Source organism: Patagioenas fasciata, chromosome Z (assembly GCF_037038585.1).
Source record: "Patagioenas fasciata isolate bPatFas1 chromosome Z, bPatFas1.hap1, whole genome shotgun sequence".
Lineage (NCBI taxonomy): Eukaryota > Metazoa > Chordata > Aves > Columbiformes > Columbidae > Patagioenas > Patagioenas fasciata.
Genome location: NC_092560.1, coordinates 13,469,233 through 13,488,552, shown reverse-complemented (window position 1 = coordinate 13,488,552; position 19,320 = coordinate 13,469,233). Strand labels below are relative to the sequence as shown.

At 40.5% G+C, this 19,320-nt stretch overlaps 1 protein-coding gene across 1 annotated transcript in view; it reads right to left on the bottom strand.

The window, feature by feature from the left end:
- The window catches only part of TEK (TEK receptor tyrosine kinase), a 46,848-nt gene that overhangs the window by 9,468 nt on the left and 18,060 nt on the right, over positions 1–19,320 (bottom strand). The window contains exons 3-14 of the mRNA XM_065860381.2: positions 16,510–16,620; positions 12,745–12,897; positions 10,438–10,569; positions 8,453–8,593; positions 7,559–7,687; positions 6,348–6,502; positions 5,926–6,067; positions 5,355–5,516; positions 4,373–4,507; positions 3,299–3,592; positions 1,770–2,069; positions 1,097–1,254 (exon numbers count right to left, since the gene is read on the bottom strand). Coding sequence (XP_065716453.1) covers positions 1,097–1,254; positions 1,770–2,069; positions 3,299–3,592; positions 4,373–4,507; positions 5,355–5,516; positions 5,926–6,067; positions 6,348–6,502; positions 7,559–7,687; positions 8,453–8,593; positions 10,438–10,569; positions 12,745–12,897; positions 16,510–16,620 — 2,012 coding nt within the window. The remainder of the gene's footprint in view (positions 1–1,096; positions 1,255–1,769; positions 2,070–3,298; positions 3,593–4,372; positions 4,508–5,354; positions 5,517–5,925; positions 6,068–6,347; positions 6,503–7,558; positions 7,688–8,452; positions 8,594–10,437; positions 10,570–12,744; positions 12,898–16,509; positions 16,621–19,320) is intronic.

The following is a 19,320-nucleotide window of genomic DNA, read 5'->3' as shown; positions in this document are numbered from 1 at the left end:
GGAGACAATTACACCTACTTTAAACACTAGCTGCGTCAGGCATTTCTGCCCAGATCCACAAAATGAATCAGGCTCCTAATTTATCCGTAAGTACCTTTGTAGACCTAGGCCTCCAGAATAGTTTTATAACCATCCTGAAGATGAAACAGACGATGGGCAAAAATATTTTGGTAAAACGGATCTCAAAATCAGTTTTATCTCACATTAGGCTTAACTAAATCCTGTATTGATCAGGCTCAGTAGGAAGACTGTGGAAAGAAGCAGCAAGGAAACAAAGGTGAGAGGAATGATCTTCCTCCATACTTGAGGAGACATCTCTATTTCAGTTACACATTCCCATGAAATACTTCTGAGGAAGAAGTTTTGGGACAAGGAGCAGGAGCTATTCTGTGTGTCCTGGGGACTGATCATCTTTTTTTATCAGGCTCCTGTTTATGAAACAACCTGTTCAGATCCATAAGGAGTAGCTCTTTAGCCCAGCTTTATTCTGCTTCACAGGTTCCCCTCTGAAGTTAGAGAACAGCACTGGAAAGCAGAGTGAAAAAGAGACTACAGCAGGTTGCAAATATATTCGTGTATATAGAGAGACAGACATCTCTGTGATGTTACAACCTTCAGCAATTCCTCACAGCCAGAACTATGATGCCGCCATTGACTGATCCCTGATGTACTGTCCACAAGTTGAAAAGCCATGATGGAGCAGTCACTGATGCTCAAAAGCAATGTAAAAAAAATATCCCAGTTTTCAAAATTGGGCACAACTTCACAGGGGAAGAACAAGCTCCTCCATTCTGTCTGGCTCAATATTCATATAGAGGTGTGAAGAGGCAGAAAAGTGAGAAGGATAAATAGTGTGCAACTTGGTTTGAGTCAGATTTTCTACCTCATAGCCTATAACTGTGATTACTTTAGCTCTGGGGTGACTAGGAGAGAAGATCTACAATAACAGTACTAATTGCACACATGAGGAAATGACAGCATTTGGGAAGGACAAGGAAAAGTACTTGGGGGGAGAAAACAAAAACAAACAAACAAACACAGGAAAAATGGGGCCAAAATTAATAACAACACTGATACCGGAAACCGGGAAACCCACCACAACGTTTTGGAAAGCCTGAGCCATTCGGCGCTGGAAGTTGGCTCGCTTTAACTGCAGCATGATGAGAAAGGCTAGGAGAATTGTTATACAGGTCATCCCTGCAGAGCCAAGGATGGCAATAAGCAGCATTTTGCCTCCTTTTGATTCATATGGAGCTGTTGAGGAAGCACACAAAGAGTTCATTGTTATTTCCAGCTAATTCTGAAAAAGCCATTAACAATGTATAGCTAAATATTCCCGCCTTGTAAAATGCATAAAGACATGGTGATACAACCCTTTGTTTTCCAAAAATGTCACGGACACTGGATGATCTGACTTTCAGATGTATGAGCACCTGCAAGTCCTACAGAATTCAGGCAGAGCAGAGCTGAGATCACATTCAGTGGTTTAATTAATTATTATACACAGCTACTTTAATTAATTATTATACACAGCTACTTTAATTTATGAGATGTTGGGCAGTGGATACATACAAATGGTGTATGTTGTCACTTCACCAATGCCATGCAGTGAACTGCGAATCAGATTTTGGTGATGCTGTGTAGTGTGTCAAAATGAAGAGCAAATTTAAACTAGTATTAAAAAAAAAAATATTATTACGTTGCCCTAGCTATCTAGTTTATACCACTGGTCCTGGTTTGTGCAAGTCCAGCATGCTGGAATAACCAACCTTTAGTTTCTGGAAGAGTCTTCAGTTCAAATGATGTGTTTGGGTTGCTCAAGCCAATGTTGTTCTGAGCATTAATCTGAACCTGGTACACAGTGTTTGGCTCAAGGCCCTTGAGATGGTATTGAGTAATACTGGTGTTCTTTATGATAATATCGATGTGGTTGTACTCAGCCTTGCCATAAATTTTGTAGCTGATGATGATGGAGGAGATGGAATGACCCTCAGCAGTTGTCCAGGAGATGACTGAGGATGTGTCTGTGGTGTTAGAAAACCTGATGTTGTACGGTGCAGGAGGGATTCCTGAGAACAAACACAAACACACACAAAGCATTGGAGTGTACATCCATCTCTTTCTCCTTCCTGCAGTGAGACAAGCACCTTTCTTTATGCTTTTGCTGTGCTAAACGGAAGCAGAATTTTGTTGACAAGCTATGGTAACTGAATGCAATAGTGTCATGAACTTGGTGTGCTTTCACCCATGTTGCAGTACTCCTTACTTCCAGCAGAGGATGGTGTGGCATTCACTATAATGCTGTCCTTGGCTGAAGATAGGAATATTCTGAGATGTATGCAAGAACAACATAATTGCTTTCAAATTAATGCAGATAGGGTTAACTTCCTTCTATATTGAATCACCATTCCCATGCGATTCCCAGGTCCTGTACTTTCACTGCTGCAGGGAGCAATTCCCTGTCAGCATACAGGCTGTTCAGAAGACGGGAAATTGATAACAACATGTCCACAAATTTCAACAGAAAACCACCATCAGGGGTGAGTGCTAGACTTGTGGACACACCCATGATTACTAAGCTAATTACCTTCTCCTGGAAAACAGTACCCTTCTGTTTTTCTTAGTGCAGTTTGGCGTCAGAGTTCAGGGAACTGGAGTGTCCCATGACAGCCATGGAAACTCCTGTTAATACATGTAGGATCTCAGTGAGGGTCTCCTCATGTCACCTGTAAGGAGGAAGCAGCCCACCATTCCACTGTGTGGCATGGGCAGTGGCAGCCATCAGCCGTTCAGACAGACATAGGTCATTCCTTATGTCATTATGGAAGGACACTGCTCAGGTAATTTAAGGGCAGTCACTGGTTGTCAGTGTAGCACACAACTACTCTTTGGTCACAAGGCTTTTACCTTGCATTGTACCCTCTCTTCCTTCTTTAACTACTATTTCTTTATCAACATAGCTGAATTGCAGGGTCTGAATGGTTTTTGGAGTAGGGAATACTGTGGATTCATCATTATGAGAAGAGGAAAAATGCTACGTGTGTCAAAAGCATGGATCACACTGAAATAAATATGTGCATTCCCAAGCTTTTAGTTTGTTTCCTCCATTTATTTTTAAACTCATTCTTTAGACACTGAGCTATCTTCATAATGATAGTAATAACAACCACAAGTGATCATAAGGAACTGAGTTACCAAAACAAAGGATTACATTTAATGTAGTAATTAGGTGACAGTCAGTCCAATCACTGGTGGAAAGAGGAAGAACTAAACAGAAGGATGTGAATCAGCTACTTACTATCACTGAAAGTCCATGCATACAGATAGTTGCTCCATTCTCCTTGGGATCTGGTGTTCACCCGTACCCTGCACATGTATTGCTGTCTAGGTTCAAGATCTTTAATGATCAGTGTGGACATATTTCCTGGCACTTGAGTAATTACACTGCTCTCGTCACCGTTGTCATTCACGCTCTTCCTTTCCACTTCAACACGAATGTCATCCTCTGTCCTCAGTGTTAAAGGATGCCATGACAAATTCAGTGATGTCGTACTTTTTGGAAAGAGAGTGAGACCTTCTGGTGGAGGAAGACCTTGGAAAAGCCACAGTGAGACAGGCAACAACATTTCATGTCTGGTATGCAAGCCAAAATAAGGGTACCAGTTATTCCTAATCACTTGCCCTGACTTCAGGTGACAAAGGGTAATCCCCCCTGATATAACACCCATTTTGGCAGAAATTACATCTAAGAGGTTTTGATAGTCCCAAAGTATCTTATCAACAGCAGTTGTGTCAACAAAAAGGTCTCTTCCATGAGCTGGTGTTGCAGGTGCACTTTTTAGACATGAAGAGACAGCTTTTTTGCTATCTTGTTAGATAGCTCCTGGTGCAAGCCTCCTTTATTTTTCATGTCTCTATTCAGTGTGGGCTGTATCATCAGTGGACTAAAAGATTTTCTGCTTGTTCAGACATCTTGATTTTTAAACTAAACTGATCTAATACTAAGAGGAAGTGCTGATGTGGTATTACGAGGAAAGACTGGCAGGAAAAAGAAGTGATTAAGTGATTTGTTTCTCTAATTCTGCTGCATAGCTAGCCAAAATATGTAAATTTTCCTTTCCCAGATTCTCCATCTGTAAATTGGGGAAAATAAAAGCTCTGTCTTTTTCTGTTTTTCTTCACCTCTGTGTTCCTCCCTACCCCCATTTGCCTTATTTTTTTTTCTTTTTCTGAGATTATTTTGAAAGACTTTACGTAGTTTTCAAGTCCAGCCACATTTGCTCAAATGAAAGTGCTCTGGCAGAGATCAGAGAACAGACCACAGAGCAAAGCAGCTGAAACAGCACTGCTGTGAAAAGCCAAGACAGCTTACCAAGCGCAGCTGTTGTGAAGCTAGCCTGTGGTCCAGGGTGGCCTTCCCCGCCTTCCCCTCGCCGGCTCAGCTGAACACAGAACTGATATTCTGTTTTTGGTTCCAGGTTGTCCAGTCGTTTGGTTGTGCCTTTTACTGACAACAAAAGGAGAAAGTAAAGCTATAGCCCATACTGAAAAATGTCAAGGAACAAAGCTTTGGAAAATATTTCTGAAAGGTGAGATACTCAGGCTCTTCTTTTGTTCCTGATTCATTAAGATAAACCATTTAGAAGTATTGTTGTTGTTGTTTGTTTGTTTGTTTGTTTGTTTTTGTTGAGATCCAACCCAGCCCAAAGATTGTTTCAATCTGTCCTTTCTTCTTCCTTCAGGACAGAACAAGACTGGTTGTTTAGGAAATGCAAATTGCATATGCAGGTCTTGGGTTATCTTGAATTAGTAACAACAGATGTTTGTTACTTGTTAAGGTTCCTTTAATGTTTCATAGAATATTGTAGTCTTTGCATAAAATGTTTTAAAAGGCTGGAAGAGGTAATCAGCTCACAAGCAGGCTTCATTTTGCCCATACCATTCCTGAAAAATATTTAGTTAAGAAATTTTTCTAAGCAGGGGGCACAATAGACACAAAAGAACATTGTAGATGGTCCAGAACATCTCCATACTGCTCACTGCTTTCAAACACCCGCTATTTATGCAGGAGTTTTCAACAGCTGGGCCCAACACTGAGTACTCTTTACTTTAAGGAAGGAGGGGTAACTCTTTGGTTACTGAAAACTGGATATACACTTTTGACTACTGTTGGTGTACCACATTCACATTAACATTATACATCGCAATATACAAAGAGTCACATGCCCCGTCATAAATGATTTAGGCTTTATGCACTGTAGGGTCTTTGGAGCCTAGTCAAGAACAGACGCCACATTATGTTTCAGCATGCAGCTGAAGTTTGTGTTTAAGGGAATTAAAGAACATCCACCTACCTTCCACAGACATCCAAGACTGATAACGTTTTGCTGGCTTGTACAGGAGTTTTGTTGACACAACAGGTCCATCTCCAAGATGTAACTCAGCATTGATATCAATTATGAGAAAATTATGTCCACTGTCTGTCAGCCTTGGGGCATACTGTGGCACAGGAGGAACTGAGCAAAAATGCAAGTATTAAACCAGCCTTTTAATTCTCTATGTCAGTATAACGCTGATGTCTTACTAGATCTACAGGAAAATGGGAAATGTTCTTCAAAACTTTTACGAATTAGACATGGGTTTCCACCCTAAAGCTGACAGTTTAGATCTTGAAAACAAAAACAAAAAAACCAAAACCAAACATGGGAAAGTAAGGTTTTCTTCTAATCATTACCATCACACTAATTTTTTCAACGGATATAAGTAGTATGTTGTCTATAAAGGGATCTGTTAATATCCTGCCTGAAGGTATTTATTCAGACACTGTCCTGCAGCGCAGGGAACAGAAAACTCTGCCATGTTAGATTATAAAGCTGCCCTTAAAAGTACAGAGGCAAAGACGTTTGAAGAGATTCACGTTTTTACCTTTGACTGTTACTTGAAATGGTTTTTCCGCCATTCCTGCTACTGTCTGCACACTGCAGACCCAGGTTCCTGTGTCACGGGGCTGGACTCGATTAATTGTAAACATGGCTTCAGAGCGATTACTGGTAACAGCTAGGGCAGGCTGAAATGACAAAAGACATACAGGGACTCAAAAATGTGGGCATTTAGGAACATTCCCATTACACTTTCTCACAGTTTAGCAACTCATCTAGAGTTTAGCAGTATCAATAGAAAGGGTCTACAATGGTCGGTTCCGTAGTTTCATATGTGTTCATGGGTTCAGGAGGTATCTCAGCATATCAAAATTTCACAATATGCTTGTAAACCACAGTGTGCATTAACTACAGATAAAGTCAATAAAAACATCAGAAATAACAGGGAGCAATTAGTCAGGACTCAACCTTTAGGACAGTTCCGTCTTGCTTCAAAAGTTTAAATTCTTCAGATTTAGGAAGTGGCATCCCAGTTGCTATACAGAAGGGCTTGAACTCGACGCCAGAATTGAGTTCTACAGGATCTAGTAAGTTTTCTATCTTAGGTGAAAGATCTGCTGAACCTACAGAAGATATATAGGACTTTAATTTCAGCCTTCAAACAGCACTTTGAAAAGGCAGCACCAAAACAGGTTTAGGTGCACAATGAGCATAAGCAGCACAGGTGCCTGGTTCTCCCTTCATTCATGTGGCCTTACGCAAGGATCATGCTTACCAAAGTCAGCACGGTTACATCAGTGGAAATATGTCAGAAGGAACAAGCCCTGTGTCCACTCTTCTTTCTTTCCTCCTCCCTTCTCCTCTCTTTCTCATTAACATTCTATGCACAGACAGTCTAGCTATGGTAAAATCATGCACGCATTTCTTACTGATTGTGCAGTACCTATTTGCCCTGCATTTTGACTGTCTATAAGACCAGTCGGATTACAACAGCATAGTTTGGCTGGTTGGATCACAGTCTTATTTCTCTGCTTCTTTTTGTGCTTGTCAAGCTTTCAAGCTTTTACAGGTTAACAGTGGATTTGTCAGTTTATTTATCTAGCAGAAATAATAGAAGGTGTGTGCATCTTATAAAATACTGTATGTGAACCTTGCTTGAATCCAAAGAGATTCTGAATGAGGTATGTTCAGCTTTGCAAGCTTAACTTGTTCTCAGAGAGACAGAGCTGTCTTAAACTCTGGGGTGGTCTTTGTGTCTCAGTCATCAGTTTCAGATCATGAGGCAAATGCTACAGGAGTGTACACAGAAGAATAAGAGGAAGATAATGGTAAAGTACCATGAGCCTACCCAAAACTGATTATGCAGGTAGGATGTGCAGCTTCTGTCATTAATTGATATTAAAGTCATTATCAAATCCTGTGGAGTAAGCTTTGAAAATCTACCTCTAATGAAAACAAAAGCAGATAAAATGGTAGCATACCAGCCTGCTAAATGCAGCATATTGGGCAGAGGCTTAAAAACACTGTATTGCAATAAGGATGTACAGAAATGCCTGGACCCCTGCAATGTAATTGACAAAGCAAGGATACCAACCTGGGGTGGTATTGATGTACCAGCATGAAGATCTGTTTCAATTACACTGGGAAAAGCCATTTACTACCGTGTTACCTTGCTTTACCTTCTTTTTCACATTGCAGACCATGCCATCCAAGGGAGCAGATGCAGCCTTTAAATCTGTCGCATATCCCTCGATTGTGACAATTACATTTGAGTTTGCAATCTGACCCATAAAAACCAGGTTTGCATTCTGCAAGTACATACATTTCCAGTTAGTGTAAAGGTACTAGAAAATGTCTTGCACTAGTTTTCAATCTCATGCATCAATTTTCGGGTTGGGTTTACTTGCCTCAGTTGTGTTGAGTTTGATACATTATGTATTAGCACTAAATCATCCACTGAGCATCCTGAGAACACACTAATGTTAAACACATGGAGTACATTTATATCTGTGGCTGTGGTTTGTAGGCTAGATACCAATGTGGAAGCTTCTTCAGCCTCCACTGTTTTTTTCACTTACACTGTGGTTGTGTCTGAAAACTTCATTAGAGTTACGTCACCACTGAACAGGATGGCACATATTCATAGAGGAAGATGTGTTTCATGTCCCAAAGAGGTTGCCGTCTGATTGAAATTAATAAGGCTGATCATGCTCAGTATTGCTCAACAATGTATATATGTTTGGCACCAAATTGCTCAGTTTGACTTGTAGAAATACAGCAGTACTGTATCTGTTAGAGAATTTTTGAAGTCTCAGTAGAATGTCAAGAGAATTTTTGAAGTCTCAGTAGAATGTCAATTAATTTTGCAGAATAATTTGAAGAGTTTTCAATTTTAATATCTCCTTCTTCTGAAAAGCCAACATGGTCCTCCGAGATGGTTAAATATTATTATCTTTCTTTTACAGAATGTAAAAAAAACCCTGTCTTTTACTGTCCTTTGTTAGTTCCTTTCTATGTTTCCTATATGCAGCACACCAAGGACTCTTCACCACTCCTTATATTTTTTACTGTACCTTTATCACACTCCAGTCCCATCCATCCTGTGGCACAAGAACAACCATATGGATCTGGTAGACAGAACATATAGTTTCTGCAGCCATAGTTTTCCTTACAACTCTCTTCACATGTTTTGCCAAATGTGTTGGCTCCACAAGCTATTGAATGGAGAGAAGGAAAGAAGACCCAACAGCATTAAGTCTACAAAAGAGTTGATGCTTCTAATGATACACCTTTAGTCAACAGAAAACATGAATTAAAATTAAAAATAGCATTTTTACCGTTCAGATATTAGATCTATTAGCACCTGAAGCAACTTAAGCCATGGCTGCACTAATGGTTGAGTTCAGGCAGCAGAAACAAACTTAACTTTCTCCCCTATGAGGATTCATCAGCAAAGCAATAGTATCAATTCAGGCTGGGGGATGAAGGGATTGAGAGCAGCCCTGCAGAAAAGGACTTGAGGGTACTGGTGGATGAAAGATTGGACATGAGCTGGCAATGTCCACTTGCAGTCCAGAAGGCCAACCGTTTCTTGGGCTGCATCGAAAGGAACGTGGCCAGCAGGTCGAGGGAGGTGATTCTGCCCCTCTGCTCTGCTCTCGTGAGACCCCACCTGGAGTCCTGTGTCCAGCTCTGGAGCCCTCAGCACAGGACACACATGGACCTGTTGGAGAGGGGCCAGAGGAGGCCACAAAAATGATCAGAGGGATGGAACAGCTTTCATTTGAGAACAAACTGAGAGAGTTGGGGTTGTTCAGCCTGAAGAAGGGAAGGCTCCAGGGGGGGACCTTACTGTGGCCTTTCAAGGGCCTATAAGGAAGATGGGGACAGACTGTTTAGCAGGGCCTGTTGCAACAGCACAAGGGATGATGGTTTTAAACTAAAGGAGGGGAGATTCAGGAGGAAATTTTTTTACAAGGAAGGTAATTAAACACTGGCCCAGGTTGCCCAGAGAGGGTGGTAGATGCCCCATCCCTGGAGACATTCAAGGCAAGGCTGGATTGGGCTCTGAGCAATCTGATCTAATTGAAGATGTCCCTGCTCATTGCATGGGACTGGGCTAGATGACTTTTGAAGGTCCTTTCCAACCCAAACCATTCTACATTCCATTATTGTTTTGGATATGTGGGGACAGAGCTTCAGCAACAAATGCTCTTTATAAGCCTTTGTAAAATAAGATGGGCAAACAGTGCCATGAAAAGCAAATATTCTTAGAGGTCAGTGCAAGTGAAACTGCCAAGCGCAAGGTTTTGTTTTTCTGATATGATCAGCGATACATTAGAGTGGTTCAGATATCAACTGTTCCAAGAGCTTAGCTCTAGTATTTGCAGCACAGCAATTCAGTCAAAATATGAGGATACATATTTAGCACTGGACCCAAAAGTTGCTTGGAAAGATCAGAACAGTGTAATGACTGCTTTAATCCAGAATTCAAACTACTTGTCAGACACAGATATATACAAACAGACATACAGAGGGAAACCACCCTGTGAGCACATTAGTTCTGAGGGAGGCAGGGAATTTCTAACACAGGGTTTCATTTCCCAGTGCCAGTGTATCCTTACGATCTCATATTCTGTCATGTCTTTAAAAGTCATTATCTTCAGGCACACTGAACTTCAGGGACAACCCAGGCTGCAAGGGACCTCAAAACATCATCTGGTCCAGCCTCTTATGGGAAAGGGAGCCAAGATGAGATTATCTAGCACACTGTCCAAGTGCATATTGATCAAGAAGAGTTGGAAACATTCATCTTCCCTGCAAATATGATCTCTACTAGGAGAAGAGAGGGAGAAGTTAAATCACAACTGCAAGAACAGCCTTACTAATTCAGGGTTCATGTCACCCAACCTTGTCCTGTCTGCAACACCAGCTGTAAATGCTATAGCTATAAAGAGTAAAACAAGGTTATTCCATTTGATGCTTCCCTCAATAATCTGCCAACTTCTGCTACTGAGAACAAATTAATAAGCAACCTGTGAAAATAGTATTTGCTTACCTTTCTCACATGTTTTTCCCATAAAACCTGGAGGGCAGATGCATTCCCCAGTATCTTCATGACAAATGCCATTGTTCATGCAGGAAGGGCAGTGGGAACTACAGGAAGGGCCCCATTTCTGAGCTTCACATCCTTTTGTGCAATAATATTATTACATTTTTTTTTTGTCTTCTTATTCAGTAACCAGTCAAGTAGTAAAATTCTTCTTAATTAAGACAAACAGTAAAAACCATACAAATGCAATCCATATGGAGCCCCCAAAACCGCAGCTGACCGACCTAATGTAAGGAATCACTTTTTTTTTATTGTGGAAGTGCCCCTATTTCTGGAGAAGAGCTGTTGCATTTTATGCAGTAATACTGTGTAACATTTTGAAGGAAGGAACTTAAAAAGTTTCTTTTTATGAAACTAGACATAGATTTTTATTTTTATTTATTTTTTTAGTTTGGAAGAGTAAATTTGGAAGTTGACAAAGATGTTCTATTTGAGTTTTCTGTTCTTGCAGCAGGGACCCTAGAGCTACAAAAGGTCCAGGCTTCACAGGGACGTGGCTGTACTGGTAGTAAGCTAGCAGGACCTAGCCTGGCATCACTGGTATTGTACCAGCATTTGTCAAGTCATGATCTTTTTCTGTAAAAATCTTTTTCTTGAAAGTTCACTAGATGGAGTTAACATCTGTTGTATGTTTATCGTCTTTACTGGGTCTTTCTAACGTGGATTAATCAACTGGTGACCTGTTTCTGGAATACATGGACTAAGAGCAATCAGTTGGTTTAATGCCTGTCGTGATTTCCTTTCCCGCTTCATAATTTAAAAAGGTACTACTACCGTTAATCCTGCCAGTGAGAGTTTTGATTCTGATTTAACAGAAGCAGACATGAAGCTCTAAACAAGTATATATGACTTCATCATGCAAACACCTAATCTATCCCTACAGGATGAAAAATTCTCTGAGCTGCTTTTGACATCAGTGTGAGCTAAGAAGACTCAATAATTTTCAGTATTTGATTTATGACAATGATGTCTCTTACATCACGGAAAGTGACCTTCACTATTTTCTCTAGTGTAAAGCTAGGACTGTAAAGTCCTGAGGCAGGCTCACTAAAACTGGGTAATCCAGGTTTGAATGGGCTTTTTCAGATTTCAGCAAGCATTTAATGAATCAACATGGTACTTGGAGCTCTATCTCCTCCTTATCCAGGAATGAAATCCTTACACATGGATACTTTAAAAAAAAGCTTTGCTAAAAGTCATCAGTCTGTGTCTATAATGTTAACTCAAAGAAAGACAGGACATGTGTTTGAGCAGTGGTATGTAATCATCCATTCTCTCTACTGTTAGTGTGCTCCCCAACACTCTCCATGACTGCGCCCCAGGAGTTTTCCCACTATGCAGGTTTGGCAAGAGAAAAGCCTATTTCAAGGCAAGGGGCAGAATTTACAGGTAAGTCTTCTGCTGTGCAGCTTGGCACCAGAACAGAGAGCAGATCTTGGACCATTTCATTTAGTAAGGTGGGAATAGATTCAAAATCCAAATTTGGGGCATTATATTTATTCATTTGCAACTCCTAGACGTATCCTGTGGATGTTAGTGAGTAAAATGTATTACCATCAAAAATATTTTCTCCATAATGTAGGATATTTGAACAGCTATTTACTTTTACATATCAGTTTTATGTTTCTATCCAGTTTAACAGAATATAATTTTCTTTATATTTTATGAAAATGGACATAGCAGCATGAGCTACAAGATGTGTAGAATACCCAGTGGAAAATATCCACCTGCTTTGTAAACTGGCCCTGTCATCCACTGGGAGCTGAACTTTAACAGCTAACTAAGGCTAGGGTAGCTTGTGAAATTACAATAATGTATACTAAAGATGAGAAGACTTAGGATAAACGAGGTTGGGATATAGCCCACTATAAAAAACAAAGGCATTTGAAAATTCCTATTTTGTGCTCAGACTGACATCTCATAATCACAGGAGACACAGTGCCACCTTCTTCATTCATATTTACTTGGTGTTTGAAAAGCTGAGATGCTGAGAAAAAAGCCAGCTCTCCTACCAATAGCTAAGATGAACTGAACTTAAATCTGCTGGTTTGTGCCTTTTTTTCCCCCTCTCAGCTGCTTAAATCTGTATCATCTTGTACCAAAGATTCTTGGGAAAAAATGTCTTCTGACATAATCTGATGGCAGCTTATGCCAAGAAAGACTTTGGCCCTTATTTGGGCACAGTATAAGTTTCATTTCAGATTCACTATGACTTTAAACAATTAATCATTGGCACATATTAATGGAACTTACGTCTTACAATAAGCCTTGTGTAAGCAGAAGTAAAGAGGTTTCCTCCTATATATCTGGCAGAGTAAACCCCTGCGTCCTGTGGTTGAACTTGAGGATAGGAGACTTGCAGCTCCCCTGGCACTTCATGCCTGGGCACAGAGTGGATGAAGGAACCTGAGGAAGGAGCACAGGGATACAAGAGAGAGAACCCATTCAGCCTTTACAGACAGAAGTGTTTCCATTGGTTACTGAGGAAGGACAGCTGGGATGCAGCAGAGTCTCTTTATTAGTTATGAACTCGCTGACAGCTCTGTAGCTATACTAGTTTTTGATAATTGGAGAGGTACAAGTGAAAAAGAAAGCTAGATCTTGAGGAGATTTAGTAGACGAATGGGACAAACAACTTTGAGTTCAGCAAGGAATGCTGCTAAGAGTCCAGTGGTTAAAAGTGTGCACTTTGTTTCTTGGCCTGTCCTGAAGTGAGGGGTGACCATCTGCGAGGAGTCTAGTGTGACTGGAAGGAGTCAAATATCAAATACCAGACACGTCCTATTTAACCTGAGTAGCACAAAGATCTACTTAGCAGACCAAAGCAGGAAGAACACAGCACAGCTTTATCTTTTCTTCTCACACTTAACATGTTTCAGTCTCTTCTATTTTTCTCACCAAGGGAGCTTATCTATGTTATTCTAGGTTTGCTGTAGTTGGTCATACATGCTTGCTAAGTAAGGCAATAGCATTTAGTCTTCTTCCATTCCTCTGGATCACCAAGTAACAACATTTGAACATTGGCTTCTGCCAAAGAGAAGCTGCATCCAGTGGACTTCAGGACCCTTGGGAGTCCTCCCACTCCAGGCTGCTAGAGCAAGGCTGCTGCCATCAGCTAATGCCAGCTGCAGCCAGCTGTCACTGGAACATACATGCACGTGTTCTCACACACCGTGCCAACAGCACCAGTCACCGACAGACACGCAGACCAGAACTGTGCCTTTACAGGTACTGCATGTGCACACAGGACTCACATACACATGAACACGTCAGGCTTGCTGCCAGATCTCATTCACTCACACAGCTAAAACTGGGTCTTAGCTGGCCTGAACCTACAGTCTCTCTGATATCTGAGTCTCAGACCTCTTATCCTACTCGCTGGTTAGCGTGGCTTGAAGTTCACTAGTGTCACACAGGCGAACACACACGTACATGCACACACAAATGTGTCCCTGCCATAACTGGCCTTAGACACTTAGACACGTAGTCTTGCCAGCTGCTGGCCCCAGACATACAAGCCCCCTTGAACCCTGGCATGTGTTTCCAGTTACTAGGAGTCAGACCTGTTGGGCCTTCTAGTCTTGCCTGAAGGTCACTAGCAGATTTTACATATGCATACCAGGTAGAGAGCATACCTCATACCAGGCACAGAGCACACTTATGTTGAAGAATAATTAGCAGTAGAGTTTAATAAGATCAAGCCAACTGTTGTGCAGAGCTTGGCCAGACCAGTGGCACCTTTCACCTGCTCCCCACCCCGTTTTCCTGTGCTTGTTCCTTTCCCATTCACTTTGAGCCCCCCCTGTCTCCTATTTGGGTCTTTCTCTAGATACCCCATTATTTCACACATGCTCACAGCTCCTCTCAAACATGCCATAATGTGTGTGCTTTCCCCGGGAGATAATCCTGCTCCCCACTTCTTATACCTACAAATCTCTATTTGAAACTGCTCAGAGCTTTGTGTTGTTCCCTCAGTGGCACTCAGGAGCTGGAGACCTCTGCCCTTTGATGTTTTCCCTGTCAGCTGCTACTCCTGAGGTCTTGTGTGTCTATTTATTGCTTCTCCTGTTTCTAGTATTAGTCTTCTATGCTGGATGACCATTAACCAGATGACACTCTGACAAATCAAATGCCCTTGCCTTCCACATCCCCTTACAGTTATACTGACAATGAAACAATTTTTTTCACTTTGCTGAAATGATTTAGAAGGTAAACAGCATTACGCAGGACCCTTCCTATCTGTGATCACACATATTATCATACCATATATTTGATTATAGGCAAATTTAGGGAGCCTAGAAACATAAAACTTTGCTGAGGATCATAAACAAAACATAAAAAATATCTTGGGTCAGTTTAGTCCATGACAATGCACAACTGTTCTTCAAGAAAACAGGGCCAAGGAAAAGACCGAAGGCCTAAAAGAAGAATTTTAATTAGTTCTGAAACTGTGGGGGTTTTTTATGTGTCTTTTGAGTTATTAGCTGCAAAACAAGCTTGACAGCAAAGCCTTATGCTCACAGCCTGTTTAGCAAGGTTCAGTTTTTGTGTCTTGTTTTCCAAGACGGTGCGTGTTATGCCAATGTCTTAAAGCAATCTTGTTTGGCAGAACAGTTTCATCTAGACAGCCTTTGTAAAGAACTGCAAGGAGGGAGCAGTATTTTAAATTACTGAAATCAAAGGCTGCAACAGTTAAATACAACAGGACAAGTATTTTCTTTGCCAGCTGCTGTATCAGGAATCCTCAGGGATGCTGTTTCAGCTGTGATCTCAGGTGGAGAACTTGACCTACTGTACAGAGTCATGGTTAATTTGAGGCTTTTTGCCAAATTTCCAGTTGGAATCCCAGTTAGGACAGCACCATGATGTAAGCACTCCTGCTCCTACCTATCAGCTGGTTCTTGTATGAGAAAATGCTGACAGGAGATCACAAAATTTCCTGGGGACCCTAGAAGGGCAAGTTATGGCAAACTTTCTCCCTGTGTGCTGCCAGAGCTGGATCTCTGAAGAGGGAAGAAATAGGTCTTTAAGAAATTCTGCTTTGCATATTGACTTTTTAAAAAGACTGGTTATTTTTCTCTTCCAGCCCGTAGAGAAGTGCTCTGAGTATGCAGTAATGGGCTGAGGCTGACCCACTGCACAAGCTCGTCTGCAGTGTGCTGGAACTTCTTACTGCATCCTGCTCTATTTACTGCCTGTTTCCTGGTATCTCACTGTAGGCTGTGTTATCAGTAGACAACGATGGACCAGTACATTACCTGTGCTTTCCTCAACTATAATTTGTTGGTCTCTAACACCCTGATCAAGTATGCAGGCACTGTGAGTTTTAGTGACCAGTATTCCACTACGTTTCTACAGGAGACGATAGCAAACCACTCATATTTCCAAGTGTCAAGCAGCAGCAGCACACAGCTGAGCAGTGAGTTACATGTGATTTAGGTGCCATGTTAAATGGAAAAGCTGGTGTCATAAATTTTGCAACATGACTGATTTTTGTAGTTGAATGAAGTGGGCATTAGATTTTGTTGATACTTTTGATTTTCTGACAGTAGATTTCTTGTGCTTAACTTCTTATCATAAAGAGCATCATAGAAGCTAAGTGGCCTCTAAAAGCCATTTGGAGAAGGAAAGGTAAGCACTTGAAGATAGAGAAATGAAAAGAAAGTTGCAGTAACTAAACCTTCACAGTGGCTCAGTAAAAAAAAAAAAAAAAGAAAAACAAAGTTAAAATGAGCCAAGCAAATATATGAGGGGTTATAGGAGGAAATACAAAAGAAGAACAAAAAACAAAGCAAAGGTATAAACAAAGGATTTGGCATTCTGGTGGAAGAGAAACAAGTCAGCTCAATATACTGGATATGGCAAATGGCTCCTTAGGGAACTCTAAATGCATGAAGAATTATATTTGCTCCAGTTGCACAGCATGGGCTTCATCAGCAGTGACTAAAACAGTTACGTGGCACTTGGCTAAGACAATGATCGCAAGAAGAAAAAAGACAAGAGAGAAAGTTTAATCACCATTTTTGTAGATCACTGCATCTTCTTCTTTTGCTGCCATTCTGATAAAAGAAATATTCACATGCTCTCCCCTGTTTGCTGTAACAGTTAATGCCACTGGGTGGAATGAGGCTGAAAACAGAACAAGACAGAAGTAAGGGATAATTAGCAGCAGTTATTGTCTCTATCTGCCTTCTGGGCCAAAAGCTGAGAATGGTTTACAGCATGACCTTGACTCAGATTTTGACATTCAAATATCTTTAGAGCACACATTCTTTAGAGCACACAGACTCTTTATCATCAGCAACCTCAACTTTATGTTTTGGCAGAGACAGAGGACTCACCTATGCCCTGAAACAACAGACTGCCGTGAGAACCTGTGGCGTGAAATAATAATAACAAAATATATAAATAATTGAGTTTGGCTGAGTAACTGGAAACACTTCCTAACTAGGAGCTCCAACTGGCTGTAAAACACTTTCACAAGTTTCTTCATCCCTTGAGACATTTTGAAAGCAGACTGGACAAAGTACTGGAAAATGTGTTGTAAGGAACAAATTGTCATTGGCAAACAAATACCCTGAGTGACTCAGTTCTTTTCTGTTCAAGCTTTTTGATGCAGAACAGTCAAGATCATTCAGGGGACCAGAGTCATGCAGGGTTCTGGGTGAGATGCAGTAAGATAGAGTAGGTCTGTGCTTGGTTACTTTGCCATGTTCTCTATAAATACTGCGTGTTGGCTTGCACTAAGAACAAAAGAAAAAAGCATATTCACAGCCAGTGGTACTTACAGCAATCTACTCTTATCTGAAAATGTGGCTTAATTAAAATTAAAATTCTGTGGGAGGAACTGTCTAGATGGGTGATATTTTTTCAGTCTCCCAGTTGGGAAATGGAAAATAATTTTCTTGCTTAAACAGGAAGTACTTTTATACATTTTTTATAGTTCTTGATTTTAGAAAAAGAGTAAAATAGTAGGTAGAGGGATTTTCACAAGATATTTGCCTTTTCCTTCTCATTAGTAGTAGAAAACATATCAGAAGATAACTAAGGAAGGGACAGAAAAATCTCAATAAATAGTTCTTTTCAAAACTAGTGAAACAATGATTTTAATTGCAACATTACTTTCAAACAAGTTAGAAGTTAAAAGCACTTCCTTTCATTCAGTTGGAAAATTCCAAGGTGAAGCCACGAAGTTTTTTGAGAACAAATTCCATTTTTCTGACCATTTCTAGCTCTCAGCTTTATGCTATACTGTCATTGTTATGCTGTATGACAAAAAAATGACAGAAACTCTCCTACAATTAGGCAGAGTCAACTTCCAAACTATTCAGCTCTTTACCTGATTGAGAATTTACACATTTGTACTTCCCATTTTAGAGCACCCAGGGGAATGAGACATTGGTTTTCAGCAGCCTCTTTTCCCTCTCTGTTTTCAAGGCTGTTTAGCCCTGGAGTTCCTCCTGTGCAAGCTCCTCCTGGGCAATTCCACCCTGCACCTTGTTTCTGTTCAGCTCCGGGAGCCTGGTTCTGCTGCCACCTTCCTCTCCAGTGAGTGAGTGGGACAGAAGGAGCCACCTGGAGCTGAGCTGGGAGGAACCATTGAGGAGCCATTCATGCTCCTAGTGAGCTCCACAGCTGCACAGGTTTCATTTCTGTTAAGTCACATTTACTTCACAGGGAATATTTTGTTTGAGGAACACATATAGAAGTTGGTACAAACGGTTAGAGAACTTATTCATAAAAAATGACATTTTTCTATAGTCATGCCCCCCCCCCCCCTTTTTTTAATTAACTTTTAGAAAACTGCCAATGAAGTATACTTCAGTTCATACCAATGGTTGCAGAAAACAAATTTGGACTCTGTGGCTGAAATTTGGTGGCAAATAAATACACAGAGATAGGATAAGAAAGCAGAGAAAAGTATTATAAACAAATTTTATTTAAATACGTGATAGATCTGTAAAAAATGAGCAGGTATATGCTACATCAAAGCTTGTATGAGACTGAAACTGTGTTTGTAACTCCACAATATTATGTTGTAAAATATGAGGGGGAAAAAAGAGTAGCAATCCCGCAATATTTAGGGAAAGATCATTTTAATACTTCAATTTCAGAATGGCATTTTAATTAAAAATCAAAACATTCATCTTATGTGATATAAAATTAAAGAAAATGTGAGTAAAACTGAAGACCTTTCTATCAATCCAACCCAACCTCTTCCAGAATTTGATGTCCGTGAGAATTTTGACATTTTGATGTTTTATTTCTGATTGGCAGTAAGGAAACTATTGAAAACTCACAGTTCTTTGTAGAATGGAATTTCCTTCCCCTGTGCCATTCTAGTGTTTATGCTCTCTGAGCCTCTGCCATGTATTTTCGTTCCTTTGTAAGTGCTATCCAGTTGATTTCAGCTGGACTCTTCCTGCATGATAATAAGCACGTGCATGGGAACCTACCGAGCATTTGCCTTGTTACTTAGGCACTGGTATCTGAACTTAGAGAAACAGACAATTCTACTACAGAATAATGAAACAAGATCTCATTAGAAACAGATAAACAAAAACTGAAAGCAGTCCTAACTTGCTGTCAGCTCCCAAGTTAGAAGTTATTTATGAACAGCAAATGGATGGTGAAAATCATGATCTATTTAGGAAAACAAAATTCAACAGCTTTCCGAAAAATGAATTGCTAGTTACAAATGATCTGAAGTGGTTCAGTTGCAGTGTTTTTTTGCACCACATTTAGTGAGGCATTAATAATTGTTTTAACAAAATATTAAACTTTTGTTTTCCCATTTTCTTTGTATGTCATTTAGCTTACCCACAATAC